We start from the raw sequence: 20,812 nt of genomic DNA, 5'->3' as shown, positions 1-20,812 counted from the left end.
ACACGTACCACTCTCTGCATGAAAATGTTGCCCCTTAGGTCTCTTTTATATCTTTCCCCTCTCACCCTAAACCTATGTCCTCTCGTTCTAGACTCCCCCACCCCAGGGAAAAGACTTTGTCTATTTATTCTATTAATGCCCCTCATGATTGTATAAACCTCTATGAAGTCACCCCTCAGCCTCCGACGCTCCAGGGCAAACAGCCCCAGCCTGTTCAGTCTCTCCCTATAGCTCAAAACCTCCAACATCCTTGTAAATCTTTTCTGAACCCTTTCAAGTTTCACAACATCTTTCCAATAGGAAGGAGACCAGAATTGCACACAATATTCCAACAGTGGCCTACCCAATGTCCTGTACAGCCGTACCATGACCTCCCAACTCCTGTACTCAATACTCTGACCAATAAAGGAAAGCATACCAAAAGCCTTCTTCACTATTCTATCTACCTTAATTCGATGCCATTCACAACTGGAAATCTCACCACCCATCCAAGTTCTCCTAATTTTCAAAGTAAAAGATTCTTGTTTGGCCCAAATATTAAGCAATTATGGAGCGAAAGCAGGTCAACTGGAAGACAGAATATGCGCAAATACAAAATAAACAAAATCTGATCCTCTGTCCCTAGACCTGTCCAGTGCTAAAAAAGATGCAGCTGAAAACAGAAATTTCTCTCTGTTTCATCATACTTCTGTTACTTTTATGTTCTACTTGTTCATTGTAGCATCTGAAGATATAGCAGACATTATATAAATTATGGAGTGCCTTTAATGTTGCTGTTATTTATTTCTCTCAGTCCTAAGCAGTAACTCTCCATTTAAATATGTTTAATCTGAACACCCTAATTATCCATTTTGCTGTTTTCAGTTGGGAATTAACTGGCAGACACAATTAAGCCATAGATTACGTCATGAAAAAAAACACCAAGTTTTATCGTGGTTTATGAACACATCAGTTAGTCACTTCCCCAGTTGGATAACCTTTGGCTTTCTACAAACCCAGGAGGAAATGTACAATCATCACATGTAAGAATTGAAGGAGAAATTGGCACACATATTTTTGGTGGTTTTATATTTCTTGTCAAATGCACACGCAATTCTCATCAGATTCATGGAAAATTACTTTTTGGGAGAGTTTAATGTATGTTAGATTTGACTCATTAACAGAACCTTCACCTCTAAGTCAATAGGTTGTAATTTCATTTCCCAAACTAGAGACTTGAGCATGTAGTCTAAGCCAATACTGCAATGCAGCACTGAAGAAAGATGGCTCTAATAAAAGGTGCCATATTATGGTTGAGATGCTAAAATAAGACCTCATTTGCCCATAGAAGTGGACATAAAAGATGACATTTGAAGAAAGTAGTGGAATTCTGTCTGATGTCTTATTTGTTGCCCTAAAATAAACAAAATCCGGTCATTATCATCATGATGTTGGTGACAAATTATTACATGCAATTTGGTTGTCACATTTCCTGCAATACGGCAGTGGTTTTAAAGAAAATAACTGCCTCACTTCATAGCTCCCAGCCTTTGTATTCAGGTGTCCTGACATAAACAAGTGAGAGGATGGGGTTGATTTGTTGGTGGAATCAGCAACACCCACACCTCTCTAATAAATGTGCTGTTTGGCTTGTTGATGGTTTGTTTTGAGGGGGCTGGAGAGGGTAGATTGAAACCCTCACTGGGATGTGAAAGCAGTCTAGGGCACATTATTGCATAGCTTTTCAGGAATATAGCAGTAAATCAATAATAATTGTTTCTGAATTTTAAAAAAACTTCAAAACAAAATGGGAAAGCTCAATTGGCAACACAAAGTTGACATCAGAGCATTTGAGCACTTTTTCAGATCATGGAGCTGCTAACCCTATGCTATTTTGCCTGCTCCATTTGTCCAGGCAACGACAGGTCTGAGATTGGCTGCCATCTGCCTGGGATAATCACCCAAGCCCGAATTGCTTCTGGTACAACTAGATCTGAGCCAGGACCTGGAAAAAGTCCAAGTGTCCAGTTCTGGACAATAGATTGAAAATTCAGCCCCATCTATTTTAACAAGCACCAACACTTTGAAGTGAAGTTGAGCAGTCTTTTAATCCATATAATGCAACACTTTTACAAATAAATTGTACTGTGGCTTCAAATTTTCGTGCTGAGAGATAATCAATTAATCCAGATTTCTAATGTTTTGTTTATTGAAGCATTATGCCTGCACAGCAAAGTAAAATGTCTCAAGACTAATTTCGCCACTGCTAATTTAGAGTACGGTTGGTAATCCTACAGAACAGAGACCCATACGGAGAAGGAAGCTGCTGCAGACTGCTACAATAATGAAGCTATGATCAATGAAAATCCAGGAGCTCAGACACTCCAGATAAAAAGACAGGCATTTGAGCGAAAGATGACTCATGAGGGCAGTAATGCCAGCCGTGTTCGCCGGCATAGCTTAGGACAAGCATCAAGAGAAGAATGGAAAGCAATGCGATTTAACAGGTGAAAGTCTCATTAGAAAAAGCATTTCCGAAAAAAACGTTCTGTTATCCAACATTAACAGTAATAGAAACAGAACTTTGGAAGTAAAGAAGAGCTGTAATGCATTTACAATGTTAACTCTGGGCTGAATTTTACCAATACTTGACTGAGTGACAATTTCAGGGGGTTTCATGGAATGTTTCTTTCCATGAGTCCTTGTAAGTTTTTCCATGCAATTTTTAGCTGCTCATCTAATTCGGTATGTACCACATTTCCATAACACTATTGTCATACTACCTTCATTTCTGGTACCTTCCACAATTTCCACCGCCATGACATATTTAAGGACCTTGCTCTGCAAGGTCAAGTCCTGCAGGCTGGAACCATCCTTCATCCATAACAAGAGGAAAAGCTCACAGTCCTAAAAGTGTTGCTATTTTACATCATCATCCATGTGATAAACAGCTTCATAACTACACTACTTGCCTTCCCATTTATTTTTGTCCGATCTGAAAACTTGGTGATAGTCCATTCGCATTCATCATCCAAATCATTCGTTTATATTATATATAATTGATTGTGCCTGTGGCACTTTGCTGGTTACAGGTTGCTATCCTGAAAATGCTGGCTTCATTCCAGCTATGTCTTCTATTATTAGAGAATTCTCTGTCCATTTTAATACACTGTCCCCAACATTATGTGATCTGATCTTATTAAGTAGCCACATTGAATGCATTTTGGAAATGTAAATAGTACATCTGCTGGTTCCCCTTTATCTATTCTGGTTGCAACTTGCTTAAAGAATGCTAATTTAACTTATCAGGCATGATTTCCACTTCATGAAGCCTTGCTAACTCTGCTTGATTTTATCAAGTGTTCCTAAATGCTCTGCTTTATATCCTCTATAACAGACTAACATTTTCCCACTGACTGATGTTAACCTATAACTATGGGATAACAAACCTACAGTTGCTAGTTTTTGTCTCCCTCCCCTTTCTGAATAAGGGTGTTACTTCAGTTTGTTAATCTTCTGGAACTTTTCCGGATCCTAAGGATTATTGGAAAATTTCAGCCAGGGCTTTCATCATCTCTGTAGCTATTTCTTTCAAAATCCTAGGATGTAGCCCATCAGGTCCTAGAGACTGAATAGGTTTATTCTGAATAAGTTTTGTTGAAAAATGCTATGGATCTGTACACAACTGTCTGGCAACCAGCAGTTACTGGACTTGCTTACGATGAGTGGAAGTTGTATAAATTTAATTAATGAAAATAATCCATCACCAGTATCCAGTTAAAAATTGAGATTTTTTTTTCTAGAAGGTAGTCATAACTTGGTCTACATCAACTAGGTAACATTTAAGAATGAGTGGGTGTCAGTACAATATTAAGAAAAGAATGAGGACACCCTGCCATATTCCTCTCATTTTCACATTGCACATTCTAAATTTCAAATTTTCTGGAACCAAACAACAAAATATTTTCGCAGAGTCATGGAAGTCTAGATGTTAGACCAAGTCAGTCCTTCCCAGCATTAAGTTAGAATAGGAATGCACCAAAAGAGTTATACGCACACTCATATACATACATACATAGGCTACTTGTTGTGTTGTAATTACTGTTAGTTTATTGAGAAATCTGAAATTTTGTATTTTATGTTTTGGAGTCTTTCTAGTAAAATGTTCATGTTAAAGTCAGTGCTTTCTTTAATCTCTTCAAAGTGCAGGTCGAAAAGTCTTGCTCTTCATGTAATGTATACAAAGTCAATAAGCTCTGAAAATGAGGAAGGTGAGAATGGAAACATTAAGACTGACATCACATTTTCAGACAGATCACTCAGTGAAGGAAGCGTTAAACAACTTTTGGGTCCAGAACTTGATGAACATAAACATCGGTTACTCTCTCTTTCTGACTTTGATATTACTGCAAAGGAAACAAGAAATTCCTGTGGTATCTTCAATGGTACCTATCAGAAAACTAATACGGAAAATCTAAAACGTAGCATGGAAGAACAGGATCAGCTCTATGTGCGTTTGAAAGCTAGTATTGATGAAGTGAAGGCATTTTATTTTGAAATAGTGAAGAGGATCCCTGTCCCAGATCAATGTATTATTGAAGGTAAGCCAATCAAATAATAGTCTTCCTTTTAATCACATTTATGTCAGCATAACTCAAATGGTAGTACTCCTGCGTTTAGATTAGATGTGGTAGTTCAAGCATTAATTCAAGATTAAACTGACATGTCAACTTTGAAATGTGGCTGGGTTTTCAGGAACGCTGTCATTTGGATTAAGAGCTTTGAGACACAAAGAGGTGTGAAATAAATAAATATCTCTAATTTATCTTCTTTTAAATGTAACACATACTTCATGGTTGCACTTCGATTTTGAAATATTTGCAGATGTCAATTACATAACTTTTTAAAAAATAATTGCTAGCTCTAGATTCTGATTCTTTGGTTTATATTTCATTTCTATCTATCTCTCCAATGCACTATAAGATGCCACAGTACTATTTGAAGAACCTAAGGCTTCTTCCTGCCTAATATTTATTCCAGTAAGCAAAATATCAAAATAAAAGGAGTTCATCACATTATTATCTATGGGTCTTGATTGTTTGTCAATAACCAATGACTTTATATTAATATGCAAATTAGGAACAGGGACAGACCATTTGGCCACTCATGCCTGCTCCACCATCCAATAGGATCATGGCTGACCTCAACTGCACATTCCCACGTACCTCTGATTACGACTGACCTCTCATCAGTCAAAAGTCTAGCAATGTTTACCTGACAGGGATTCAATAACTTTGCCTCAAACACACTCTGTCAAAGACACCTACAAAGAACCATGACCCTCTGTGAGGAAAAGAAGCACTCCCTTAGCTCCATCTTAAGTGGAAGACATGTAATTTTTAAACAGTGTCCTCTAGTTCCAGTCTCTCCTGCAAGGTGAAACATCCTTTTCATAGCCATCTTGTCAAGTTCATGCAGAATCTTGTATGTCTCAATAAGATTGCCTTTTATGCTTCTCAAGTCTAATGAAAAGAGGTACAATTTTTCAATCCCTTCCTCAAAATGTAATCCCCTGTTCCAAGTATCACTTGAGTGAACTGTCTCTGGTAGAAGATACCTGAGCATTCAGTCTCTCATGGCCAGACTGTGTAACAGTTTCTTCCCCCAAGCCATCAGGCTCCTTAACACAGTATGAATGGACTCTTTCCCATCTGAAATTTTTTGCATGACTTTGAATTGCTGCTCGAAAAATGTATATTATTTATCATTCTTCTACTACACTGTAACTTGTGTGTTTTGCACTTATGCATTTTATGCTGTGTACGAGTGAGTAGTTTCTGCTGTCCATGTATACTACCCTCGGTCCTGGAGGAATGCTGTCTTGTTTTTACTGTATTAGTTGTATATGGTAAAAATGACCAATAAAAGCTTTTTTCTCTCTCTCTCTCTCTCTCTCCCTCTGTCTCTCTCTCTCTGTCTGTCTGTCTGTCTGTCTGTCTGTCTCTCTCTCCCTCTGTCTCTGTCAAGCATTCACATCCTTTCTTTGTACTCCAGATGTGGTCTCACCAATACGCTCTAAACTGCAGCAAAACCATCCTTCCTTTTATGTTTCATTTCTCTTGCAATAAGCAACAACACTCTATTTGTTGTCTTAATCACATGCTACAACTGAATACTAACATTATGGATTTATGTACGAAGATACCTAGATTGCTTTATACTCAGAGATCTGTGGATTATTAATTTAAATAACTTACTACTTCCTAGTTCTTCCTGACGAAGTATACAAGTTGAAATGTTATACCATCTGCCAAATTTCTGCCCACATATTTTACCTATTTATATCTCTTTTCAGACCCCTTATATCCTCTTCATAATTTACTTTCCCATTATTTTGTGTCATCAGCACATTTTGCAATCATACATTTGGTTCCTTCATCAAGTCAGTAATGTAAGTGAGTAGTTCCATCTTTAAACAATGTGGTATTCCATCATCACATCTTGTCAGTTTGAAACTTGGCCATTTTTCCTTAAACTCCGCTTCCTGCAAACTAAATAATCCTCAAATAATCCAACTCTTAGGTTACCCCCTCCACAATGGGCTCTTGTTTATTGCAATAACCTTTGATGTGTCATTTTGTCAAATTCTTCTGGAGATCCAAGTGCAGCCTTCCAAGTTCACCTTTAATCACACTGCCTGTTATTTCCTCAAAGTCTCAATGAGTTAGTCAAACATGGATTCCCTTTCAAAAAACTATTTTGACTCTGTCTGATTATGTAGAGATTTTCTAAATGCCCTATTAATATCTACCTTACTAAGAGATTCCAGATTCTTCCTAATGGCAGATGTAGAGCTAGCTAGTTGGAAGTTTCCTGTTTTCTGTCTCTATCCAAACTCTCCACTTCATAAGTAAATGAGAGACAGTACTTTGGGACTGCATCAGGCTGTGAAATATACTACATAAATTTAAATCCAATCTTAGAAGTAGATGAGCTTAGACAATTGACTAAATTGTTTCAAACAAGAACAGTTGATACTTGTTTCTATCAATGGTTTCTTCCTCCCAATTATAATCACACATAACATTGGACATGATATCAACATGATAATCTATTGCTTCATGCAAAAGTCAATTTAACTCAAGCCTGTTACATGTTTCATTTTAAAAGTTTTCTGAAATGCTTTTTTTTGATGATAGAATGCAGGTTTTTACCCATTATTCCACAGAGGTAGTTCCTGATTTTGCAAGGCACACACTGAACATTTCAGTACAAAAGGAAGAACAGTTTACTTATTTAGTCTTCTATGTTGCCTAGTCAGTCAAATATCGACTACAGCTTTTCAATCCATGAGATGTCAGACAGGGGCATAGTGAGAGGGAAATGGTGTTAAAAATGACAAAACAAGCAATTTGCACAATTTGTTAAATTGTCTGCATTTTCAGCAGCCTTTCTCTCTCCAATGTAAGGTTCTACTTTTCCAGTGCTATGAAAGAATTTTTGTCATTCCCTGATCAGAAACTTGTGATCATAGATCTTTTCATTTAGTTATGAATGATGTAGATCTGGACTCAATTTATATTTACTTGACTGCAAATGTCAAATGAACTGGATGTGCTACGTGTACTGTGTACCATATCAAAATAAGTACCATATAACGTTTGACATTTGCTGTAATTGTATTTTGCTGTTGGAATAAATTCTTGCCAAAAAGCACTACTTTTTGCCACGAAAGGATACAATTTGAGCTGTTTTTGAAATATATGTCAGAAAAGTGATAAGACATTTCCCCAATCAAACGTTAGGAAGAAAAAGATCGATCAGCGCCTTACTTCCACTTATCTGTTTTGACCATATTCCTCAAGATCATCCGTTAACAAAAATAAATCAACCGCAGATTTAAAATTAATAATTGTTCTCGTGTCAACTGCTGTTTTCTGAAGAGAATTCCAAATTTCAACTATGAAATGTGAGTGTCACTGGTGAAGCTAGAATTTGTTAACCATTGCTGATTGCCACTTATAAAATGATGAACCACTGACTAAAATTGCTGCTGTCCAGTTGGAATTAATTTATCCACGGTTCTGTTGAGCAGAGAGTTCCAGGAATTTGAGTGGTAATGGTAGTGAAGGAGTGGCAATATTATGTTCAAGATCTGGATAGTGTGATAAGTTCCCATGTTGTTTTTTCCTTCCAATAAGGAGATTGGGGCTTGGGGGGTGTCTTCAAAGAAACCCAGTGAGTTTGATTAAATTTTGTATTTGTCCATGACATTTTAACCATGTACATCGACTCAAAAGTCTCTTTGGACCTTCATTATTACTAGCTTTTCACTATTTTTAAAAAGTACACTGATCTATTTTCTTAACACTACATAAAAATGTCTTTGCTTCTTTTATCCACTTATCCAATTTTTGATGTGTTTGTAATTTATACTTTGGCCCATACTTCAGATTGTACCATGTCATCAACAAACCTGAATAGGAATCTATCTTTCCTGGTCTCTCAGTCATTAATGAATACAGTTCCAACTGCATTTGTGGGATACCACCAATCACACTCTGCCATTTAGTGTACCTGTCAATTATCTCTATTTTCTGACCCCTTTCACTCCGCCATCTCCTAACCAGGTTAATAATTAGCCTTCAATGATCTAAACTTCATTGATGCTAACAGCTTCTTTATGTTCCTCTGGGAAGATTGGCACAGTGCTAGTGTCATTGGACTAGTAATCCAGAATTGGGCTCAAAACCCAAGTAAACCCAGAAGGACCACCCACCTCTGCACTAGAAATAATGGTAATGCATGCAACCCTCTTGATCCTTCAAAGTCTTCCTTACTAACATCTAAGGATATTTCCAAAATTGGGAGAGCTGTCTGAAAGACCAAAGAAAGCATAGCTTGACAGTCTCAGAATCATACCTTACAGAAGGTATCCTGGGTATGTGCTGTCCAATCAGAAGGATACTTGGACTTAAGGGATTAAGTCATGAGGAGAGAGTATACAATTAGGCCTGTTTTCTCTTGAATTTAGAAAGGTTGGAGACTTCTGATCAAAGTCTTCAAGATACTAATAGGAAAAGACAGGGTAGATAATGATAAACTATTTCTACTTGTCGGGATTTTAGAACTTGGAACATAGTCTGAGAATTAAGGCCAGACCATTCTGGAGAGATCTTGGAACTATTTCTGCACACAAAGGGTGGTAGAGGTTTGGTACTCTCTTCCAGAAATGGCAGTTGATGCTAGGTCAGTTGTTAATTTTAAATCTGAGATTTATTTTGATCGAAGGAATAAAGGAATATAAGCCAAAGGCAAGTATTTGGATTTTGGCCACAGATCAGCCATGATCTCATTGAATGGTGGAACAGGCCCCAGGGGCTGAATGGCCTAACAACAGACCTACCAGAGGTGGTAATACATTGGCATACTGTCAGGAGAGAATGGGTCTGGAAGTCCTCATCATTGATTCTAGACTGCATAGAAAATCAAGGAAATGGGTCAAACATCAGCAATCAAATATCTTGCTGGTTGCTGGTAACCAACTATTGCCCTACCTCAGCTAATGTACCAGTACTCCCCATGTTGAACATCACAAGGAGAAGCACCAAGGATAGTAAGGACATGAATGTACTCTGGGTGGAGGACTTCAACATCTGTTACTGAGTGGCTTTATAGCACCTACCCTGAAGAACATAGCTGCCAGACTGGGCTAGCTGCAGGTGTGAGGGAGCCAATGAGATGAAAGAGTCTACTGGACTATGTGCTGTCTGATCTACCCATCAGGTATAACTAAAAATGAGGTACCAAACAGGTGAAGTTGAAGCACATCTACTTACATGCAAAACAGTGGAAGCAGCATGTGATAGACAGAGATAAGTGATTGTGAGGGGGGGCTGGGCTTGTGGGAAGGTAGCTGAGAGTGCAATAGGTGGATAGAGGTGGGGGGATAAAGGTGATAGGTTGGAGGGGAGGGTGGACCGGATAGGAAGGAAGATGGACAGGAGGGACAGGTCATGAGGACGGTGCTGAGCTGGAAGGTTGGAACTGGGATAAGGTGGGAAGAGGGGAAATGAGGAAACTGGTGAAATCCACATTGATGCCGTGGGATTGGAGTGGAGCGGGAGTTGAAGCGCTCTGGGAGTAGGAGTCCTGTCTCCCTAATGTAGAGGAGACCACATCACAGAGCACTTCAGAGAACATCTCCAGGGCACCCACACCAACCAACCCGACCATCCCATGGCCAAACAACTCCCTCACCCACTCCACCGAGGACATGCAGGTCCTGGGCCGCCTCCACCACCAATCCCTTACCACCTGACGCCTGGAGGAAGAATGTCTCATCTTCCACCCCTGGACCCTTCAACCCCATGACATCAATGAGGCCTTCACCAGTTTCCGCGTTTCCCCTCCCCCCACCTTATCCCAGTTCCGACCTTCCAGCTCAGCACCACCCTCATGACGTCCCACCTGTCCATTTGCCTTCCCACCAATCCGCTCCACCCTCCCCTCCAACCTATCACCTTTACCTCCGCCTCTATCCACTTATTGCACACTCAGCTGCCTTCTCCCCAGCCCCAGCCCCTCCCATTTATTTCACCAACCCCCCCGGCTCCCAGCCTCATTCCTGATGAAGGGCTTTTGCCTGAATCATCGATTTTCATGCTCCTCAGATACTGCCTGACCTGCTGTGCTTTTCCAGCACCACACTCTCAACTCTAATCTCCAGCATCTGCATTCCTCACTTTTGCCAGAGCTACGTGATCCCACAACAAACTTTTCAGAAATAAGCAGTGCATTTCTGTCATATCCATGAATGGTGGTGAATGATTAAACATCTACCTTGAGGAGCAGGTTCCACAACTATCTCCATTCTTAATGATGGGAGAGACCAACATATCAGGAAAAAAGCAACAATCTCAATCACTTAGAAGGACAAGGCAGCTGATGCAGGCCTGCAAAAGAGAAGACTGAAGCACCTGCAAAATTCTTCAACCAACAGCACTGAGTAGATTAACGATTCTGGCATATGTAGTGATTATAACGAGGTCAGCGTGATGGACTACATAGAATATGAGTTACCTGATTGGGGCTATTAATATGGTCCAATCAGAGAGTCCTGACTGGATAAAAATATTGTAGACAAGCAGGAGGCTGGAAGAAAACAGCAAGCCAGGCAGCATCAGGAGGTGGAGACATCCTGAAGAAGGGTTACACCCGAAACGTCAACTTCTCCACCTCCTGATGCAGCCTGGCTTGTTGTGTTCTTCCAGCCTCCTGCTTGTCTACCTTGGATCCCAGCATCTGCAATTTGTTTTGTCTTTAGATAAAAATAGTGTGTCAGAACTCGCTCTGAGGGAACTGGATGAGTATCAAGGACTCTCCGCATGTAAATAAGGGGTGACTTAGTGACAGGATACCAGTCTCTGTGGAGTTATTTAAGCATGATCATGAGATCCCCAGCAACATAGACGTTAGAGTTCAGCCAAGTCAGTTTACTCCACTTGATGTCAAGAAGTTGTTTAAGATACTGAATAAAGCAGCAACTATGGACCCTGACAATATCACTGCAGTAATATTGAAAACTAACCACAACCCTTGACAAAAGTCCGAGCAAGGGTACCATTCTAATATCAACCTAACAATGTAGAACATTTCCCAGGCATAACCTGTCCACAAAATATTCCCAATCGTCAGCAAAATGGTGGAAGCTGTCATCAACAGTGCTGTCAAGTAGCAATTACTGAGTAATAAACTGCTCAGTCATTCCTAGTTTGGGTTCCTCCAGGGCCATTTAACTCCTAACCCCTTGACAACCCTAGTTCGAGCATAGAATAAAGAACTGAACTCAAAATGTTGCCAGCGACCTGTGTTCGATTCCACCCTTGGGTGTCTGTGTGTGTAGATTAGATTAGATTCTCTACATGTGGAAACAGGCCCTTCAGCCCAACAAGTCCACACCGATCCTCCGAAGAGCAAACCACCCAGACCCATTCCCTTACATTTACCCCTGACTAATGTACCTAACACTATGGGAAATTTAGCATGGCCAATCCACCCTAACCTGCACATCTTTGGACTGTGGGAGGAAACCAGAGCACCCGGAGGAAACCCACGCAGACACGGGGAGAATGTGCAAACTCCACACAGACAGTCACCCAAGGTTGGAATCGAACCTGGGACCTGTGAGGCAGCAGTGCTAACCACTGAGCCACCGTGCCGCCCAATCTTCCTGTGTCTGCGTGGATTTTCTCTCACAGTCCAAAGATGGATTGGCCGTGCTAAATTACCCGTAGCATCCAGGAATGTGCAGGCTAGATGGATTAGCCATGGGAAATGCAGGGATACAGGATAGGGTGGTGGGGGGAGGATGGTAGATCTGGGCGGGATGGTCTTTGGGCAATTGGTGTGGACCTAATGGGCTAAATAACCTGCTCCCACACTGTAGAGCTCTTATGATTCCTGTGAGGTGAGGCAAGACTGACGAGTCTTTGGCATCAAGACAGTTGCCAATCAGAGGTGGCATTTAGGAGCTTGAGGAAAACTGGAGGCAGTGGAAATTGGGGTACAGGGGAGGGATATGTTTCCACTGGTTGTTGGAGGCCAGTCACTTCAGTCTGAGAGTATCATTGGAGGTGGAGGTGTTCTTCAAAATAATATCCTGGGCTTAACTATCTTCAGAAGTGGAGATATGTGATTATTCGTGAGGAATGTTCCATTTGCAAGGAATTGGATACTGAAGTAGACTTTCAACCTTCTGTAGAAAGAATTGGAAAACATTTAAATCTTTTGCTGATAAATGGAAAGTAACATTTGTGCCACACAACTACCAGGCAACAATCATCTCCAACAAAAGACAATCTATCGATCTTCCCTTGGTATACGATATCACCGTAGTTAAATCCCCACTATCACTGGTCCAGAAATGGAATTAGGACAAGTAGTATACAACAAGAGAAAGTAACTCACCTCGTGACTTCCCAAAGTCTGTCCACAACTCACAAGGAGTGTGGTGGAATACTCCCCACTAACCCAAATGAGTACATGGAACATAGATCATAGAACATTACAGCACAGTACAGGCCCTTCAGCCCTCAATGTTGTACCAATCTGAAGCCTATCTATCCTACACTATATCATTTTCATCCATATGTTTATTCAAGGACAATTTAAATGCCCTTAAAGTTGGTGAGTCTACTATAGTTGCAGGCAGTGCGTTCCACGCCCTTACTACTCTCTGAGTAAAGAAACTATCTCTGACATCTGTCCTATATCTATTACCTCTCAATTTAAAGTTATGTCCCCTCATTTAGCCCTCACCATCCGAGGAAAAGGACTCTCACTCTCTACCCTATCTAACCCTCTGATTATCTTTTATGTCTCAATTAAGTCACCTCTCACCCTTCTTCTCTCTAATGAAAACAGCCTCAAGTCCCTCAGCCATTCTTCACAAGACCTTCCCTCCATACCAGGCAACATCCTAGTAAATCTCCTCTGAACCCTTTCCAAAGCTTCCACCTCCTTCCTATAATGCAGTGACTGGAACTGCACACAATAATCCAAGTACGGCCACACCAGAGTTTTGTACAGCTGCAGCAAAAACCTCGTGGCTCCAAAACTCATTCCCTCTACCAATAAAAGCTAACACACAATATGCCTTCTTAACAACCCTATCGACCTTGTTGGCAACTTTCAAGGATTAATGTAAATTAGACACTGATATTTCTCTGCCCATCTACACTACCAAGAATCTTACCATTTGCCCAGTACTCTTTATTCCTGTTGCTCCTTCAAGAGTGAGTCACCTCACACTTTTCTGCATTAAACTCCATTTGCCACCTCTCAGCCCAGCTCTGCAGTTTATCTGTGTCCACTGTAACCTGCAACATCCTTCAGTACTATCCACAACTCCACCGACCTTAGTGTCATCCACAAATTTACTTACCCATCTTTCTATGCCCTCATCTAAATCATTTATAAAAATGACAAACAGCAGTGGCCCTGAAACAGATCCTTGGGGTAAACCACTAGTAATTGAACTCCAGTTGAACATTTCCCATCTTTTTTTTCCCTTTTGTGAAACATAAGCACAGTAATGAAGTAAAAGAAGTATTCAATTTTTAAAAATATTTAGTGAAAAGGTTTATTTTGGATGAAATAAATCTGGAATTGCTTTCTATAAATTTAAACATTCTGATCACCAACAGAAATGTTATGGAGTTGAGTTGCATTCTGTGTTATTTCCAGTAAAGTGTTTTATGCAACCTGGTTAATCCATTTTTAAAAAATGACTCTTTTGAAAAGTGTCCCTAAAGTCCATTTTGCACATATTCTAATAATAGAAATGTGAAATCAACACAATTCATTTTTGTTTTCGTGGAAATTTCTATTGACTTTTGGGAAGCACGAAGTCTACATGTAAATATGGATCCACTCAAGGGAGAATTACTAATATTGGCTTCAAACTCAGATCAGCCAGGCATCATTACTGAGCATCCAAACAATACATGCATTCATTAAGTTTGAACTCTTATTTGAGCAGTTTTTTCTTTCACTGCATTCACCACTTTTTAGAAGTTGTATCTTAAGAAATGGGGTCACATTTCAACAATTGCATTTCTGTGTTTTCCCAGACAAATAAACTTTACAAATTAATTTTAAATCACTTATTCAACCAGGAGTAAACTGGCAAAGATTACATATTTAGATTACAAGATAATTTAGAAGTATTGTTTTTTGAACCATTTGTGTAATACATCCATTTGAAATATGGTGGAAAAGAAAACAATGGGAATATAGCTGCAAGTTGGAAATGTGGGATAACATCTGTGAAGGGAAAAAAAATTGTGCATTTTGAACAGAAATCATCCACCAGAATGCAGTTTCTTGCTATACTGAGAGACATATTGCTAGGAACAATATTTTAAAATATTGCTTTACCAGACTTCTAAAATAGCAGTGTGTTTAGTCAGTCTGTGTAATTTTATACATTCATCCATGATATTTGAGTGTTGCTGGCTGAGTCAGGACCTATTGTCCATCTCAAATTAACCTTGAGAAAGTGGTAGTGGGCTGCCTTCTGGAAGGACTTATATATTAAATCGTAGGGTGCTGGGGAGTGTTGCCAAACAAACAGACCTTGGGGTTCAGGTTCATTGTTCCTTGAAGCGGAGTTACAGGTAAACAGGGTAGTGAAGAAGGCATTTGGTACACTTATCCTTACTTGTCAGTGCATTGAGTATCAGAGTTGGAATGTCATGTTGTAGCTATACAGGCCATTGGTTAGGTCACTTTCGGAATACTGCAGTTAATTCTGCTCTCTCTGCCATAGGAAAGATGTTGTTAAACTTGAGAAGGTGCAGAAAAGATCTACAAGTGTGTTGTTGGGTTTGGAGGGTTTGAGCTATAGGGCGAGGTGAATTAGGCAGAGGCTGAGGGGTGACTTATAAAGGTTTGTAGAATCATGACAGGTATGGATAGGGTGAAAAGCCAAAGTCTTTTTCCTAGGGCACGGGAGTCCAAAACTAGAGGGCATAGGTTTAAGGTGAGAGAAGAAAGATTTAAAAGGAACTTAAGGGACAACTTGGTCTGTGAATGAAATCTCCAGAGTCATTGAGTCATAGATTGAGACCCTTCGGTCCAATTCATCCATGCCAACCAGATATCCCAACCCAGTCTAGTCCCACCTAACAGCACTTCGGGCCCATTTCCCTCTAAACCCTTCCTATTCATTTACACATCCAGATGCATTTTAAATGTTTCAATTGTCATAGCCTCCACCACTTCCAATGGCAGCTCATTCCACATGCACACCACCCTCTGCATGAAAAAGTTACCCCTTCGGTCTCTTTTATCTTTCCCCTCTCACCCGAAACCTATACCCTCTAGTTCTATACTCACCCACCCCAGGGAAAAGACTTTGTCTGTTTAGATTAGATTCCCTACAGTGTAGAAACAGACCCTTCAGCCCAACCAGTCCACATCGACACTCCGAAGAGTAACCCACCCAGACCCATTTCCCTCTGACTAATGCACCTATGGGCAATTTAGCATGGCCAGTTCACCTGACCTGCACATCTTTGGACTGTGGGAGGAAACCCAGGCAGACACGGGGAGAATGTGCAAACTCCACATAGACAGTCGCCCAAGGCTGGAATCGAACCTGGGACACTGGTGCTGTGAGGCAGTAGTGCTAATCACTGAGCCACCGTGCCGCCCCTAGGTGGTTTATCCTATCCATGCCTGTCATGATTTTATAAATGTCTGGGGCGGCACACTGGCTCAGTGTTCGCACTGCTGCCTCACCAGAACCAGGGTCGCAGGTTCAATTCCAGCCTCGGGCGACTGTCTGTGTAGAGTTTGCACATTCTCCCCGTGTCTGCGTGGGTTTCCTCTGGGTGCTCTGATCTCGTCCCACAGTCCAAAGATGTGCAGATCAGGTGATTGGCCATGTTAAATTGCCCATAGTGATAGGTGTATGAGTCAGAGGGAGAAATGGGTCTGGGTGGGTTACTCTTCGGAGGGTCGGTGTGGACTGGTGGGGATGAAGGGCCTGTTTCCACACTGTAGGGAATCAAATCTAAAATAAAGATCACCCCTCAACCTCCAATGCTCCAGGGAAAACAGCCTCAGCCTATTCAACCTCTCCATATGGCTCATATCCTCGAACCCTGGCAATACCCTTGTAAATCTTTTCTGAACACGTTCAAATTTCACAACACCCTGAATTGCACGCAATATTCCAAAAGTGGCCGAAACAATGTCCTGTACAGCCACAACATGACCTCCCAACTCCTGTACTCAGTACTCTGACCAATAAATGAAAGCATACCAAACACCATCTTCACTATCCTATCTACCTGCGACTCCACTTTCAAGGAGCTATGAACCTGCACTCCAAGGTCTCTTTGTTCAGTAACACTCCCTAGGACCTTACCATTAAGTGTATAAGTCCTGCTAAGATTTTCTTTCCCAAAATGCAGCACCTCACATTTATCTGAATTAAACTCCATCTGCCACTTCTCAGCTCATTGACCCATCTGATCAAGATCCTGTTGTAATCTGAGGTAACCTTCTTCACTGTCCACTACACCTCCAATTTTGGTGTCATCTGCAAACTTATTAACTCTTACGAAGTGATGGAGGCTGGTACAATTACAACATTTGCCAAGTAATCTGGACGGGTATATGATAGAAAGGATTTAGAAGGATATGGGCTAAATACTGGCAAATGAGACTTGATTAATTTAGGATATCTGGTCAACATGGACAAGTTGGACGGAAGGGTCAGTTTCCACGCTGTACAGCTCTATGACACTGCAGTCCCTGGTAGATAGATTCACCCACGATGCTGGTAAGAAGAGAATTGAAGGATTTTGACCTCTTATCAGTTAAAGAATTGTGATAAAGTTCCAAGACAGGGTGCTGTATTTCTCAGAGGAAACATTTAAGGTGGGTGATTCTGTTCTCGTGAATCTGCTGTTCTTGGACTTCTGTGTAGTTAAGCTTGTGGATTTGGAAAGTGCTGTCGTAGATACTTGGATTTTTACAGAGTCTGTCATGACCTCGGGAAATCTGAAAATACTTTACAACCAACAATACTTTTGAAATCACTGTTGTAATGGATGAAGTATAACAGTCAATGTATGTACAGCAAACTCCCACGGCAGCGTGGTGGCACAGTGGTTAGCACTGCTGCCTCACAGCGCCAGAGACCTGGGTTCAATTCCTGCCTTAGGCGACTGACTGTGTAGAGTATGCACATTTTTCCCATTGTCTGCTGAGGTTTCCTCCGGGTGCTCAGGTTTCTTCTCAGAGTCCAAAAGATGTGCCGGTTAGGTGAATTGGCCGTGCTAAATTGCCCATAGTATTAGGTGTAGGGGAATGGGTCTGGGTGGGTTGCGCTTCGGCAGGTAGGTGTGGACTTGTTGGGCTGAAGGGCCTGTTTCCACACTAAGTAATCTTTTCTAATAAGAAAAAACCATAATGTGCTGATGACCTGTCCTTATTAATGTTGGTGAAGGTATGAATATTTGACAGGACACGGGTGAAGGTCCTCTATTCTTCTTCAATTTATTGTCATGGGTGCTTTTCCACGCATGGAACTCCACCGTACCCCACCCCAACCCCCCCAACCTCCACACCCCCCCACCACCACCACCTTCACCACCACCACAGCCTCTTGGTTCAATGTCTCACTGAAATAATGGCACAACCAACTATCAGGCTGAGTTATGTACTGATGTCTCTAGAGTGAAATTTGAACCCATCACATTCTGACTCAGTTCCAAGAAGGCAATTCTAATCTATATGATCTTGGGCAGATGACTTGCAAAATAAGCATATCAAAGTATCGTGAGCAGCTATTTTGCAATTACTGGCACAAATTCTACAGTGGAACAAATAACTGATTCATTAGACCTTTTCTTCTGTTACAGAGGAACTAATGATGTTCCAGATCCCTATGAGCTAAGAGGTTTGCAAGAGACTGAGAGATTATGGAACTAACGTTTTAGCAGTATGGAAACATTTAAAGGATCTCGTAGCACTAATTGATCAGACCTATGAGAATAGAAAATGTTGAAATCAAAAGTGGAGGATTGTGCAATGCAATTAGGCATGAAGGCTAAATCTATCTGTAAATACAAAATGTCATTTAAAATTAGTAATCTCGATAAAAAGGTTTCAGTGAATGAATTTGGATTTTGAACATGAACCAAAGTGAGTGAAGAGCAGACTGGTCAATTTCCTTAACTGTACCTTGGAAAATAAAATTAAAACTGAGACTGATAGGAAGACCAGCTTACAGATGATCGTACCAAATACTAATTTCAAAGTCTAAAGATGACAACTATTCAAGGTAATTTGAAGTGTTTTAAAATTTCAGTTCAGAAAGATAATGCTGAACAGTGGGAGAATTACCATTTGTCTTTTTTAGCATTTTCAGGGTATCCCTGGAAGTCTATAGGGTGAATTTGCATTTGCAGATTTGCCTTTGTTGATACAATCAATTTTGTTCAAAAAGCACACAATCTGTAGGCAAAGTTAAAATCAAACAATTTAGGAAATGTCACATGGACTGACTGCCTACAGATTGTGTGCTTTTGAACAAAATAGAATGCAAGTACAAATCTTCAAATGTAAATTCACCCTATTGACATGCGTGCATGTAAGAGAGAGAGAATATGTGTGCGCAAGTGTGAGGGTGTGTGTGTCTGAGAGAGGGTCTACGTGAGTGTCAGAGTGTGATCATGTGTCAGACAATGTGTGTATGTGTGTATAGTGTAGTGGGGTCACCTGTAGTGTGACATGAACCCAAGGTCCTAGTTGAAGCCACCTTCATGGGTACCGAACTTGGCTATCAGCCTCTGCTTGGTGACTCTGCGTTGTTGCCTATCTTGAGGTCCACCTTGGAGGACAGTCATCCAAAGGTGCGAGGCCGAATGTCCTTGATGGCTGTAGGCAGTCAGTCAATGTGACATTTTATAAATTTCTACTTTGGAAATAGAACAAGTCAGACTCCAGGTTGGAATACAGACAGACTCTAACCTCACACCTTTAATGCAAAGTTTGAGCTGAGATGTCACCTATTTTTATAAAAGCATAAGTTATCTTGGGAATGTGACCTGAAAGATGTTCTGGGATTTTTATTTCAATGAAACAAAACCTGCAACCTGATCTAAGTGATTAAAGACTAAACAACTATCTAAATTTGTACAATACATCATAGTTGTATGACCCTTTGATAATTTACTATAAATTCTGTGTCCTATGATCCTGCTCCACTGGCTACCTGGCAAAGGAGCAGTGCTCTGAAATCTTGTACTTCCAAATAAACCTGTTGGACTATAACCAGCTGTTGTGTGATTTTTATCTCTGGAATTGGTACAAGAAAGAAAGTAATCATTTAAAAAGCTCTATACCTTCAGTGTAATTCAAGTTAATACTACGATTTCAGTTGCATTCTAAGTACCATAATTACCTGAAACTTTCTTGTTTTGTGGCACTCTAACAATTTTCTGCTCACCAATATGTTCAACTTGTTATGATTTCTACCCAGATTCCATTCGGAGATGTGTAGCTAAATTGCTGTTCAGTTGCCCGCAAAAAGGTTTTTACTGCCTGTACAGCAAATCCAGTTTCACCCTCAACAGTGAACAGCCCCAACTCTGGATCTACATTATGTTCCTGTTCCAACAGGTGAGAGCCATTTTCAAGTGTAACAAAGTGTGCATAATTTATATATTAATTTTTGCAATTTAATTTCAAAATACAGACAGATGGGTGCAGATTGCTAATATGAAGGACTTTCTTTTTTTAATAAAAATGTCAAGATCAGAGAGTTCTTCCAAACCATGACTAGATTCGTAATTTGTCAGAAAGCAGGTAACTGTGGTGTTAATGGAAAGATATAAACTATTACATTTATAAGAGGTACAGTAACGTGGATTCGCTTTGTTAAAAAACCTGGGATTGAGCAAGTTTTTGCTTTTTAAATTTATTTCAGAACACATTAGGTTCAGTTTAGAAGCAAGTTGAGTTTCTGTCCTGGAAGGTTTCAATGAACAATCAACTAGCGGAAAGGTTTAGATTAGATTAGATTAGATTAGATTAGATTACTTACAGTGTGGAAACAGGCCCTTCGGCCCAACAAGTCCACACCGCCCCGCCGAAGCACAACCCACCCTTACCCCTACATTTACCCCTTACCTAACACTACGGGCAATTTAGCATGGCCAATTCACCTGACCTGCACATCTATGGACTGTGGGAGGAAACCGGAGCACCCGGAGGAAACCCACACAGACACGGGGAGAACGTGCAAACTCCACAG

At 40.5% G+C, this 20,812-nt stretch overlaps 1 protein-coding gene across 5 annotated transcripts in view; it reads left to right on the top strand.

The window, feature by feature from the left end:
• The window catches only part of veph1 (ventricular zone expressed PH domain-containing 1), a 286,670-nt gene that overhangs the window by 179,538 nt on the left and 86,320 nt on the right, over positions 1-20,812 (top strand). For all 5 annotated transcript variants that reach the window (XM_072572661.1, XM_072572664.1, XM_072572662.1 and 2 more), the window contains exons 8-10: positions 2,277-2,486; positions 4,189-4,580; positions 20,039-20,178. In XM_072572661.1, the coding sequence (XP_072428762.1) occupies positions 2,277-2,486; positions 4,189-4,580; positions 20,039-20,178 (742 nt within the window). The remainder of the gene's footprint in view (positions 1-2,276; positions 2,487-4,188; positions 4,581-20,038; positions 20,179-20,812) is intronic.

The sequence above is a fragment of the Chiloscyllium punctatum genome, chromosome 6 (assembly GCF_047496795.1).
Source record: "Chiloscyllium punctatum isolate Juve2018m chromosome 6, sChiPun1.3, whole genome shotgun sequence".
Lineage (NCBI taxonomy): Eukaryota > Metazoa > Chordata > Chondrichthyes > Orectolobiformes > Hemiscylliidae > Chiloscyllium > Chiloscyllium punctatum.
This window is presented reverse-complemented; position numbering and strand designations above follow the sequence as displayed.